The sequence below is a fragment of the Pseudorasbora parva genome, chromosome 1, assembly GCF_024679245.1.
Source record: "Pseudorasbora parva isolate DD20220531a chromosome 1, ASM2467924v1, whole genome shotgun sequence".
Lineage (NCBI taxonomy): Eukaryota > Metazoa > Chordata > Actinopteri > Cypriniformes > Gobionidae > Pseudorasbora > Pseudorasbora parva.
The window spans coordinates 27,567,510-27,581,120 of NC_090172.1; the positions used below are offsets into that span (position 1 = coordinate 27,567,510).

Genomic DNA, 13,611 nt, shown 5'->3' on the forward strand with positions numbered 1-13,611 from the left:
AGGGTGAAATTCAACCTTTCAGTCATAAATATTCAGACTCTGTTGTTTATGCGGCCTTAGAGCAAGTTTTATTTCTAACACTTGTGCTTCATGTGTGGCTTTAAGGGAGCACAACATCGTGAGACCAAACAATGCGTGTGTGTCACGGGTCAAGAAGCAGATTGGCTGCGAACAGAACAAGGCTTCGCACCGAGCAGAGAGCTGCGGTTATCTGCTCGGTCCAGACGAGAGGACAGAGCAAGACCAACAGGATTGCGTGGAGAAACATTTTGCTTGTTCAAACTCGAGGCCGAAATCTGTGGCTCAGATCTCTTGGATGTCAGCAGTGCTGGTTTAGTGGGTCACTCAGGTGCCTCTTTAGTCTGGAAGTGTTTGGAATGATGGGATGAGGTGTGTGGCACAGCCATACTTATGTTTACTTATGTTATACGTCTGCTTCCACACTATACCAAACCATTAACAAGATCTCTGGAACAATTTATTTGAAATATTTTCAAAACAAACATATAGCTCACCCAAAAATGTCAAACCCGTAAGACTTTTGCTCATCTTCAGAACACAAATGAATACAAAAATTTGAGAGATATGTCCCTATTTTGACAGCTACATAACAACCAGTTTGACACTTGTTCATGAAGAGATTGTAAAACAAATCCATATGAATTGAGCAATTTAGTCCTAATTTATGAAGAGATATAGACACTTTATATGATGATCAGATTGAATTTTGCATATAAATATTGATCAGCAAACATAAACAGAAGCTCAACCGAACCTGTTTGACGCGTGTGAACAAACCTCTTGCGGAAGTTCAAACGTGCTGCGTAACACACGAGAATGAATCTCATTGGTTCTTGCATGTCAAGTGAACATGTTCGAGCTTTGGTTTACCACAGGTGGTGTGTGTTTATGATTGTTTATGAGACATTCATAAAAGCCGAAAACCTAAATTCAGTCTGTTCATCATATAAAGCAATTGAGCCTCTTAATTTCTATAATAATTTGGACTAAACATCTGAATTCATATAGATTACTTTCACAATCTCTCAATGAAATTTTTGATGCGTCAAAGTAGTAGATCCATAGACAGTCAAAGGAGGGTCCGAGATCTCTCTGATTTCTCAGAATTCTTATGGGTTTGGAACAACATGAGGGTGAGTAAATTATGACAAATTGACCTAACCCTTTGAATTATTCCATTTTGTCCACTTATATCCTGAATGTATATGGTTACTTCCTGTGGTTGAACATTTTAGAAAACCTTTGGAAATAACTAACTGAGGCTCATTGGAAAACCTTCCCTCTACCTATATTTTGTACCTACACATAAAATTAACTGATGTTTCCTGCTGAAATGACCACTAGTGACAGTAAAATACACCCTTAAAAATAAAGGTGCCAGGAAGAACCAAAAATATAGTTTCACAGTGATGCCATAGAAGAACCATTTTTGGTTCCCCAAAGAACCGTTTTGTGAAAAGTTCTTTAAAGAACCATTTTTTCTAACCATTTTATAGTCTAATGAACCTTTTTGCACTACAAAGAACCTTTTGTACAATGGAACGGTTCTTTGGATATTAAATGTTCTTCATAAAAACATACACCCTGCCAAAGAACCATTTAAGAACCTTTATTTTTAAGAGTGTACCAACAATTTGTATACCTTTTCACAAAACTCATGATTACAGATTTGCTTGGCTTTTTGCACAATACTTAGAACACTTTTAATAAGACCTCAGAACACTTTTAACCCATGCAGTGCACAATTTGTAAACAAATACAATTCATTTTGACATTTTGGGAGCACATAACCAGCTCCATATGTATGTATGTATGGCTTTTTTGACATACTAAACTCCTCATAGTTCACCTGCTACAGCATTGCACTTACAATGCTGAGCCTTTGGGTTTGAGTTCCAAAACATGAGACACGATAAAAGAGCTTAAACTTGTAGAAGGTAAAATGGGGTTTTTCTTTAGAAAAGGCATTTTTATCTCACCTTTGCTTTTTCTCACACTATTTGTTAGGTATAGGGCAGGGTTTAGTGCATTTGGTATTGTATAAATTATCTTCAAAAGTTATTAACGTGAGTATTAACCAAGTGGCAACCTCCCGTGATCTCTCTTGAAGCCAATACGGAAGTAATGTAAACTGCAATTCCTCAACTGGCCACTAGAGGCAGGCTCCAGAAGGGAGCAGAATCTCATTGAGTCCCATGTAAAAATTATCAACTTTACAGCAGCAAAAAAACATGTTTACAGCCTGGTACAAATTGTGTTTTTGGCCTATATGGCTTATTTTGAGCTTCGTGACAACTGTGAGGGGGGAGTATTTTTTATAACTCATTCCTTTACGTTATATAAAGCCTTAATGTTCTGCATAATTAAGGGCGTGGTTACAGGTGGACAGCCATTTTTCTGCCGTCTATAGTCATTGCGTCACCTAAGCTCCGCCCACCTCCCACCTTTTTGCCCATTTTCTGTTATCCGGGAGTGACTCGCGATGACTCGCTCGCAAGATGGCAACGCCCAGCTCGTCTCAACTTCAAGCTTCAGAACGGCTTATCGGAATCCTATGGGTGATGTCACGGACACTACGTCCATATTTTTTCATAGTCTATGGTATTAACCTTAATGTCACTGGAGATTTCCGAACTGCGGTGATATGTAGAACAACCAATGCAATGAAACATTGCCAGATTCACTTTCATCTGTTTTGGATAAAACTATTAAAACACTTTAACAGTACTAACCCTAAGTGTCACTTATTAGACATTTTACTTTTAAAGTGTCGTGAATTGCACAAAGAAGCAGCATTATTTTGCAGAATTGTCGCCACATGCAACTTTTTAATCCGGTGGGTTGGAAATAATCATGATATTTTGAAATTTGGTTTGGCACAGAAATTCTACCTTTAATTGTGTATTTCATTTTCCTCTTTCCCTGTTGTTCTCCTCACTTTCCACTGAGTTTTCGCTCATTTGCCATCCAGCCGTTTTCAGAGCCACTCACACCTGATGGATCTGATTTGAGCCACAGCTGCGGGTTGGTCACGTAGATGGATTGGCTATCACCGAGGGACTGCAATTGTGTTTAATATCCACCGATATCCTGTACGGTGTGTCTCTGGAGGTATTAGCTAAGCCATGATATGCCTCCCAGCGCTCCTCGTCTAAGCCTTCAGTGAGACGTTAAGGTCTGCTGCTTTAACCCCCTCCTCCCCCCTCGTGCTCAAGTGTCTGTTTCCACATGTGTTTGAGTTAATTAGTTACAAAGCCACAGCAGCTCCCAGGAGCAACGCCGCTACAGAACAGCCTCCATCTTTATTAAAGAAACGCGACTTGAGTGCTTTCCTTCTGCTTTTCTGTTTTTTCTTTATGGTTTTCTTCATCTGCTGCTCTTCCATTCCTTTAATTGGGAAGTCGGTGTGTTGTGAGGGAGCTTGAGGAATTAAGATGGATTGGAGGAAAAAGGCATCAATGATAAATAGATCAGGGAACTGCCAGAAGGAGAGGTGACGGCGTGCCTCGTGTAAAGTCACGCTCATGCATGCTGACAGCGATTAAACCCTGGAGGTCAGGGAGTCTCTGTGCTCTTGGCTGATTATAGGTGTTCCTACATGACTGCTGTATCCACATGTTTCAGATGGGGCAGCATCACTATCTGCTTTTCCATTGGCAGTAACTATTATTGCTGATAAAAGTAATGGTTATTCACCTAAAAAATCCAGAACTCTACATGCTTTAAATGAGGAAATTGCTCTTAATTTTAAAACGTATTTATTTTATTAATGGGTCCCATGATCATTCGGCTTGCATTTATCAGCTTAACGGGGATAGTTTACCCAGAAACTTACTTACTCATTTACCCTCAAGTTGTTTCAAAATTGTGTTTTTTTTCTTGTTTTGTTGAACACAGAATAAGACATTTTGATGAATGTTGGTAATCAAACAGTTGTAACCGTTTACTTCCATAGAGGAAAAAAAATACTATGGAAGTCAATGGCCATCAACTGTCTACTTACCAACATTCTTTAAAATATCTTCTTTTGTATTCAACAGAAGAAAGATACTCATTGGAACAACAAAAGGTTGAGTAAATGAAAAATAATTTTGGGTGAACTATTGGGGTAACATTTTAAATATGTCACACTTTTTACTTAAAAACTGTATAAATAACGTTAAAAAGTCACATTTATCGGCCAATACCAAATATGACTGCCGTTATATCTTACATCTCTGCTCATTGACTGCATAACTTTGTCACTCCACAAATTTCATTTACAATGAATGTCTTTCAGTTGCTTTGTCACTGCGAGTGGAAAACAGCTTATAAATCATGCTAAGTATTTAATATAGATGTTTTTGATAAAGTAAAAATCCTGAATGTTTTCTGTGAGGGTTGTGTTTAACGGTAGGGGATTTGTATAGTATAAAAAATTTTATGTCTATGGAAAGTCCCCATAAAAAATGAAAACCCAACATGTGTGGTCCTGGTATTCCTTATGTTATGGGGACCAAATGTTTCGACAAGCATGTTAATACCAGACATCTTTTATCTTAGGGGGTCAAAATTGTGGGTGATATTTTGGGGACATTTTTGGTCCCCATGAGGAAACAAGTTTACTGTATAAGTGGAATGTCCCAATTAAAACTGTGTGTGTGTGTGTGTGTGTGTGTGTGTGTGTGTGTGTGTGAGAGAGAGAGAGAGAGAGAGAGAGAGAGAGAGAGAGAGAGAGAGAGAGAGAGAGAGAGAGAGAGAGAGAGAGAGAGAGAGAGAGAGAGAGAGAGAGAGAGAGAGAGAGAGAGAGATTTGATTTTTAGAACACCTTTATTATACGATACATCGAAACAAAATGTTCACCAACAACTTACATTAAATTAAGAAAATTAAGTCTCCATTAACAATTTCACATAAAATCCCTTTAAAACACCAAATTAATGTAAACTTTGTAAGATCATCCATTGCTTTATAATAGTTAAAATCTATTAATATTCTTGATTTCACAGAATTTTTAAAAACTGTTACTAAACTATTACAAGCACCTTGATCAATCTTCTCTTTTCGTGTCATATAAATTGCCATTTTTGCATGTCCTAAAATAAAATTAAACATTTGACATTTATACTTACAGCTCTGGGAGTATTTAAAACCACAAATAAAAGTTTTCAAAGAAAAATATTCATTAAAACCTTTAAAAAACGTTTTTAAAACTAAAAACAAAGAATCCAGTCTAAAACACTGCATAAAAGCATGAAAAACCGTTTCTCGTTGCAAACAGAAAGGACAGTTCTGATCAACTTCAGGGTTAATAACAGAAATAAAAGCATTAACAGCAACAGCCCCGTACAACAATCTCCACTGCAAATCTCCAATTCTCTTAGATAATGGTGACTTATACAATACTCTCCATTCAGGTCTTTCATCAGCCTCTAAACCAAGAACTTCACGCCATGGTGTGTCAATTCTTTCATCTAAAACTGCTTTGTTAAAGAGAGAGAGAGAGAGAGAGAGAGAGAGAGAGAGAGAGAGAGAGAGAGAGAGAGAGAGAGAGAGAGAGAGAGAGAGAGAGAGAGAGAGAGAGATTTGATTTTTAGAACACCTTTATTATACGATACATCGAAACAAAATGTTCACCAACAACTTACATTAAATTAAGAAAATTAAGTCTCCATTAACAATTTCACATAAAATCCCTTTAAAACACCAAATTAATGTAAACTTTGTAAGATCATCCATTGCTTTATAATAGTTAAAATCTATTAATATTCTTGATTTCACAGAATTTTTAAAAACTGTTACTAAACTATTACAAGCACCTTGATCAATCTTCTCTTTTCGTGTCATATAAATTGCCATTTTTGCATGTCCTAAAATAAAATTAAACATTTGACATTTATACTTACAGCTCTGGGAGTATTTAAAACCACAAATAAAAGTTTTCAAAGAAAAATATTCATTAAAACCTTTAAAAAACGTTTTTAAAACTAAAAACAAAGAATCCAGTCTAAAACACTGCATAAAAGCATGAAAAACCGTTTCTCGTTGCAAACAGAAAGGACAGTTCTGATCAACTTCAGGGTTAATAACAGAAATAAAAGCATTAACAGCAACAGCCCCGTACAACAATCTCCACTGCAAATCTCCAATTCTCTTAGATAATGGTGACTTATACAATACTCTCCATTCAGGTCTTTCATCAGCCTCTAAACCAAGAACTTCACGCCATGGTGTGTCAATTCTTTCATCTAAAACTGCTTTGTTAAAGAGAGAGAGAGAGAGAGAGAGAGAGAGAGAGAGAGAGAGAGAGAGAGAGAGAGAGAGAGAGAGAGAGAGAGAGAGAGAGAGAGAGAGAGAGAGAGAGAGAGAGAGACCTGGTAATCCCTACATTATGGGGACAAAATGTCCCCACAAAGATGGCAATATCCGAAATCCTTGTCCTTGTGGGGACATTTTTAGGTCCCCATGAGGAAAACATCTTATAAATCACACAGAAGGAGTTTTTTTGAGAAAGTAAAAATACAGAATGTTTCCTGTGATGGGTAGGTTTAGGGGCAGGGGCAGTGTAGGGGGATAGGATGTACAGTTTGTACAGTATGAAATCCATTACGCCTATGGAAAGTCCCCATAAAACATGGAAACACGACGTGTGTGTGTGTGTGTGTGTGTGTGTGTGTGTGTGTGTGTGTGTGTGTGTGTGTGTGTGTGTGTGTGTGTGTGTGTGTGTTTGTGTGTGTGTTTGTGTGTGTGTTTGTGTGTGTGTGTGTGTGTGTGTGTCCAGTTTTTTTTTAAGTGAAAAGAAAGTAAAAATGCAGAATGTTTCCTGTGATGGGTAGGTTTATGGGCAGGGGCAGTGTAGGGGAATAGAATGTACAGTTTGTACAGTGTAAAAACCATTACATATATGGAGAGTCCTCATAAAGATACTGAACCAGCTGTGTGTGTGCGTGCGTGCGTGTTTGTTTGTTTGTTTGTGCCAGGCTGCCCAGCTAGTGGGCACTGGAGAGTTTGGAGAGAACAGCCAAAACCCACACAGCAGAGCTCTGGAGACAAGAGACAAAACTCATCTTCCATCTCATCACTTTCTTGAGCTCTTCACACACACACAATTTTGCAAATATCAATTAAAACCCATTATTGCAAACATCCATAGACACACATAGCACATGAGCAAATCTTTTAAACACTATAAACAGACAGCTGTGTGGTTAAATGTGCTGTTATTGGGTGAAATCTGATTGTTCTCCAATACTTGGGAGTTGTGTCCCAGTCACAGCTGTGAGAACATGAGCACGGTCTGCCTTCATTCATTTGCTGTGTGTTGTGTGACCGTCCCCACAAGTGCAGTTTTATTAGCATGCATCAACATACCATCTGCAACCTGAAATCACACAATAATTGAGCATAATAAATTATGTTAAATCCATTAACAAAGGCAGAGGTTGAAAGTTGTTTGTTTAGGGCGTGCTGATTTATACACTGTTAAATATGCTGGCTTAAATTGCAATGTTCTTAATTAAATCTGAATTGCAAAGGAAATGTACTCTGCAAACCTAACACACACACACACACACACACACACACACACACACACACACACACACACACACACACACACTTTCACACATTTCTTTTTCTCTTCCATTTGCTCTCTCAATATCCGGGATTAGTCATTCATTTTTCCCTCTCTGCTCAAAAGCCAGTCGAGAAATGAAATCTCTTTCCTGTCTAAAGCCTTGTGTGTTACCAATTGAAACCAAATTCATCAATGTCATTGATGTCACTGACTTGTGGCCATTTAACCTTGTAATTTTATGTCATACCCAAACTGAAATCTTTTTCTCCGGGGAAATTAATCACTTGATAATCACTTTTGTTGGCAAGAAAGACGCTATTACAGTGGTGCTAATTGTTAAACATGGAAACTCAATGAAAAAGGGCACTGAGGTGAACCGTCTCCTCTTTTCTAACGAGGAATGATGCAGATCACTGCTCGGCTCTTATCTGTCCGCATAATCAGATGGAGTGTGTGTGTGTGTGTTTTATTGGATCATTAAAATCATAACAAATACCTGGTGCGTTGTCGCTGTCTTTGTTTATTTGACTTGCTGTAAGTGTTAACTCTGTATTAGAGTTGGATTTTACTCATCTGGATTTAGACAGGATTACTGGGGCTTGTTGATAAGATGAAGTCTCCATTATCATGTGATCCTGAGTGCTGTTTGGCAGAGATCTGACATGCAGGTAAATGTTGTGTGTTTGGATTTCCCTCCTCCTGTCTTTGCCAGCAAAGCTTTACTCCTGACACAGACAGGGGTGTGTGTGTGTGTGGGTCGCGTTTTGCCTGCATTGTAATGGCCAAATGTCCCCATGATTGTAGTAAAGCCTAAAACAACTGACACTGATTAGAAAAGCAGCTTAATGAACATATAAATAGTGCCTTAAAGGGATAGTTCACTCATTACAAAACTCTATGACTTTCTTTCCTCTGCAAAATTCAAAAGAGGATATTTTGAAAAAATGTCTGTTTTTTTTGTCAATGCAATAAAAGACAGTGGGGTCCAATGTTGTTATTCTTACCTAAAACAATACCTACCTACCCTTCCCTAGTTTATAATACTAAAATAAATGGTGGGCCCATTGACTTTTTGTAGTATGGGCAAAAAAAACGTTCTTCACATCATCTTCTGCGGAATGATAATGGGAAAATGCAGAAAGGATTATGAGGATTTTGGGATTGAAAGTATTTTTAGCTCATTCAAAAACAATAGAAGTCAATGAAAAGTCCTTATAGAAAAACAAGTGTGTGGGTGGGTGGGGGCAGGGGGGCATGTGTGCATGTTTTTGTGAATATGAGGACAACATGGGTATGACATAGTTATTACAAGGAGAGGGTGAAATATATGGACATTACCCATGTCCCCACTTTTCAAAAAACATATAAATCATACAGGATGAGGTTTAGGGGTAGGGGCAGTGTAAGGGGATAGAAAATATGGTTTGTACGGTATAAAAACAATTACGCCTATGGAATGTCCCCACATTTCACAAAAACAAACACGTGTGCGTGCGTGTGTGCGTGCGTGTGTGTGTGTGTGTTTGTGTGCAACTTCCCCAATGTTTTTGAACACTCAAACTTGAGTTCTGTCATTGTTCCTTATTTTTTGGCTTATCACTTACTTAGAAAAGGTAATGGTATTCTAAGGGCTGATATTGGAAGAGTATATCACACCATTAACATGTGAAAAAGCAGCTCTCACATGCGCCAAGAATGGCCTGCGGGATAAACCTGACTGTACAGAGTCCATTCCATTTCTTTATAAGTGATCATTAAGCATTTTTCACCTCAATTCGACCGCACATTAGTTTTGGGTCTCGGCAGAGAAGATGCTTCATAAGCAGTTTGTTCATCTCCTATTGGCAAGGGCACATAAGTGCAGGTGAGACTATAGCTGTGAAAGAGCAGGGAATAATCAAAGACTGCCCGGAGCCGAAACAAGCATCCTGCCCCTGAATGATTACAGCGATGTGTAAAACCAATGAGAGAGACCGTGTTCTGTGATAGATGAGGGAAAAGGTCTCTCTCTCTCTCTCTCTCTCTCTCTCTCTCTCTCTCTCTCTCTCTCTCTCTCTCTCTCTCTCTCTCTCTCTCTCTCTCTCTCTCTCTCTCTCTCTCTCTCTCTCTCTCTCTCTCTCTCTCTCTCTCTCTCTCTCTCTCTCTCTCTCTCTCTCTCTCTGTAGTTCATGAAAGCAGAGCTCAAAGCCATCTGCTAAATAAAGAAAAAAACACTGAGAGAACATGAGAATGAGAGAGAAATGTTGAGAGAGGGCTGCCATGACAGGGATTAATATATAAGGCAGTCAGCGAGACCGTGATGTAGATTAAAGAAGGAAATATTTCATTATTTATGTAGCTTTTCTTGCGCTTTTGCCGAGGTCCAGGTGAAAGACCTTTGAAGAACTGGGGCTTTGATGGTGATAAATTGACATCTCTCTCTCTCTCTCTCTCTCTCTCTCTTTCTTTACTTGGGTCGGCCGTGTTCTGGTTTTGGAGTGACATAAGAGATGTGAGGAAGAAAGGCTACAGCCTCATGGTTAGAGAGATAGTGTGTGTAACAGGGGGATGGAGCCCAAAGAAAGATCTTTGTGTCTGTGTTTGCTTTCACATGCTAGTCTGAGCTTCTGAAAATAACTCCGTCTGTAATGATATCAGATTGTTTTGATGGTGTTTGTACCCTACCCATCAAAAATGTGGTGTCACTTAACTCAGTTTAGGTTTCTCATGATCTTACGCTTTTGCCCTCAGGGCTTGAATTAAGTTTGTAGATTGTTGAACTGTAGATTTCTTTTTCTCCATCCATCCATCCATCCATCCATCCATCCATCCATCCATCCATCCATCCATCCATCCATCCATCCATCCATCCATCTGTTCTTAAAAAAGGGCTTGTCCTGTGTATAGTGTTTTGAGAACTTTGGAACCTACTTAAGTCTTTCCCTGCCATTGACGAAAATTTCCGTCATTTATGAGGAAATGCTTCCCCGTCATTAACCGATATTTCTGGCTTTTTCACTGTTATATGGTAGGGGGCACCATGATAGATCTTCTGCAAAAGTACTGACTCTCCTGATCAAAATACATGTTAAGGAGAAGCAGAAACAATAGTACACTCTAAAAAAAAATTGGTGCTATTTGGCACTAAAAGTGGTTCTTGGTCTATAGCACCTTTGTCAAATGGTGCTATGTAGTACCCATACGAGGTCAATAATGGTGCTAAATGGCACCAAAAGTAGTTAATTGGTGTGTAAAGAACCTTTAAAGGGGCTTGAAAGGTTCTTTGTACTGCAGTGGTGCTATATAGCACCTTTATCACCCCAAAGAACCACTGAAGAACCGCTGAAGAACCATGCAGGGACTTAACGGGTTCTGTATATGGTAACGGTGTATACATAGCACTTCAGTCATCCCAAAGAACTGGTGAAGAACCGCTGAAGAACCACTGAATCACCAAGATTTGGTGCTATACAGCACTTAAAGTGGTTCCCCATATGATTACAAGCCAAAGAACCCCTTTTAGTGTTATATAGCACCGTTTTTTTTAGAGTGTATATGTATGCAAATTTATATGTAAAATAATGTGCATATACAGCATATACTATAAATCAAAACTGCCTAATGTTACCAAATGAAATGTCGACCCAGGACAAGGTATGGGACTGCGCAAGCTTTGGGGGTATTGGTGTTCTCAGTCTACTTCATCTATGTTTTGATCATCATTCTGAATATGGTCTGGTGTAGTCTTTGGCAAAAGAGCTTTTTTTCTCAGATTGTTGCTCAAAAATGTGTTCTCCCCCCCCCCCCCCAATAAACTTATATATAAACATTCAAACTAAAAACTATAATAAAGTAACACTGACTCAAAGAAAGGATTTTATTTCATTATATTTGTAAATATATTGTTTGTAATGGATTAATTTAAACAATTTGTGAAGAAAAAACATCTAACAAGTGTCCATAATACATTGGACCCCCTTCAATATTGTTAAAATGTATCCCAGGTGCATATTTGGTTAGCTATTTAAAGTTTGGTTAATATGAAGTAAATCTTTAGTTTGGGGATTCACACTACTAAATAGTTTTATATTAGCTTGCATATTACTAGGATATTGGCTGTTTATTAGTATGTATAAAGCAAATAATAATGTCTTATTCTGCATGACCATATTCTACAACCCTTAATACTATACCTAACCACTACAACAACTACATTACTAACTATTAATAAGCAGTGAATTAAGAGTTTATTGAGGCAAAAGTTGGAGTAAATAGTGAATGGTGACCCATTTTTTCCATAAATGCGGAAAATAGTAGTAATAAAGGATGGAGTATGTGTGTGAAAAAAATGTACTAGTACTGTAAACTGTTAACCTGAAAACTGTTAACCACTGTCTGGCCTGAAAAGTACATGATGCTTTACAAAAAAAAGACGAAACACTGATTCCGATATTTCCATCCATCCATCTATCCCAACCAAAACGTCATTATTCGTTTTTTCTGTAGTTGATTGGCTGAGTGCAACTGAAAGATGATTGAGTCTTACAGGATTGTGGTTCACTTGGACACTGTACAAGGTTAGTCTCTGAGCAGGTGTGTGATGGGAGACTGCAGCGTTGACTTCTGCAATGTAACTTTCATTAGTGTGGGATTATCCATATTAGCTGTTCCCATATTCCCACCGATAATGAAGTCTAATTATTTCTGGTGCTCCCTCAAAGCAACAAGAGAAGGATTTTCCAGCAGCAGCAAGAGTGTACGCTACCTAAAACAACACTTGGACACATTGTTGAAAGAGCGTATGCTTGCTAATTACCACCTCTCAATATAATGTTGGACGGCTCATGACAGCTATGATGATGCGTCATCTTATCATGCTACTGTATCCCTTTCTAAAGACTAATTAGAGTCCTGTCCACTTATAATTCAGCTGAATTCTTCATCGTAAGCATCTTGCACTTTCTGCCAGCCATTGTCGTCTTGTTTATTTTCTTGCCAAAATGTGATCAATGGGTTAACCACTTAATGAAAGTGGTGGGATGCTAATTAGGCATGGCTAGGCAAGATAATGCCATACAACATCATTCTGCTAGCACAGACTAACCAAAGGTTGTTATTGTAAATGTCTCCATGTGTTTTACTCTAACCTCATGCTACCGTGTTTAAAACAAATTGTTTTTTTTTCTCTCTGTCTCTACAGGTGGAGAGAGAAATAGCTATTCTGAAGCTCATAGAACACCCTCATGTTTTGAAGTTGCACGATGTCTACGAAAATAAGAAATATTTGTGAGTATACGCCACTTTTGTTTATCCGTGCACCATGCAATGTATGAGCTGAGTGTGTATCAGTGACTGGTAAACTCTGTATCTGTACGGAAGAGCAGACGCGCTGATATCCCTGGATATGTGCTCGTGCTCCAGTGGCTGGGCTTAATGTACTTTTCAATAATTGATAAAGGAGCCACCACGGATGCCGCTGAGGAATTTGTTTTCTTAATATTCAGATGACACAGATGCATGGCTAGCATGCTCGTAAAGTATTTGGCTGTGAACATTTTTACACACACGAATCAAGTATGAATCCATCCTTAATTTAAATAACGCTGACAGGTAATCGCATGAGAAAATCCTTTAATCGACTAATAAATCAGACGTCTGCCGTGTCAGTGAGTGTGTTTGTGTGTGTGTTCAAATGTGACTGGGTGTGAATGGGAGTCTGCATGTATCTCATGAATACATGAATGCACGAGTATGACATAAATGTGTTCGCCCATCAGACAGGCCGATTTCTGGGAGATATTTCGCACACACATTCACTCAAATGCAATACAACCTGTTACTACATTAAAAATGTTGGGCTTTTTCCATTTAAATCTTAAGGTGAACAGAAATGTTTGGGAATTTTAAACATTATGCTGTGAAATAAAGTTGCCAAAAATTGCTAATTAAATCAATTGAATGATTTAGTTTGGCTTCTACTCACAATTTGTAACTAACAATTTGGTTTAAAATAGTTCAATAGTAGCATTTTCACTAATGGTCTTATTGGACCTCCA

General features: G+C 38.3%; 1 protein-coding gene across 7 annotated transcripts in view; it reads left to right on the top strand.

Annotated features, from left to right (window-relative positions):
* The window catches only part of brsk2b (BR serine/threonine kinase 2b), a 168,441-nt gene that overhangs the window by 100,510 nt on the left and 54,320 nt on the right, over positions 1–13,611 (top strand). For all 7 annotated transcript variants that reach the window (XM_067437457.1, XM_067437458.1, XM_067437459.1 and 4 more), the window contains exon 3: positions 12,756–12,841. In XM_067437457.1, the coding sequence (XP_067293558.1) occupies positions 12,756–12,841 (86 nt within the window). The remainder of the gene's footprint in view (positions 1–12,755; positions 12,842–13,611) is intronic.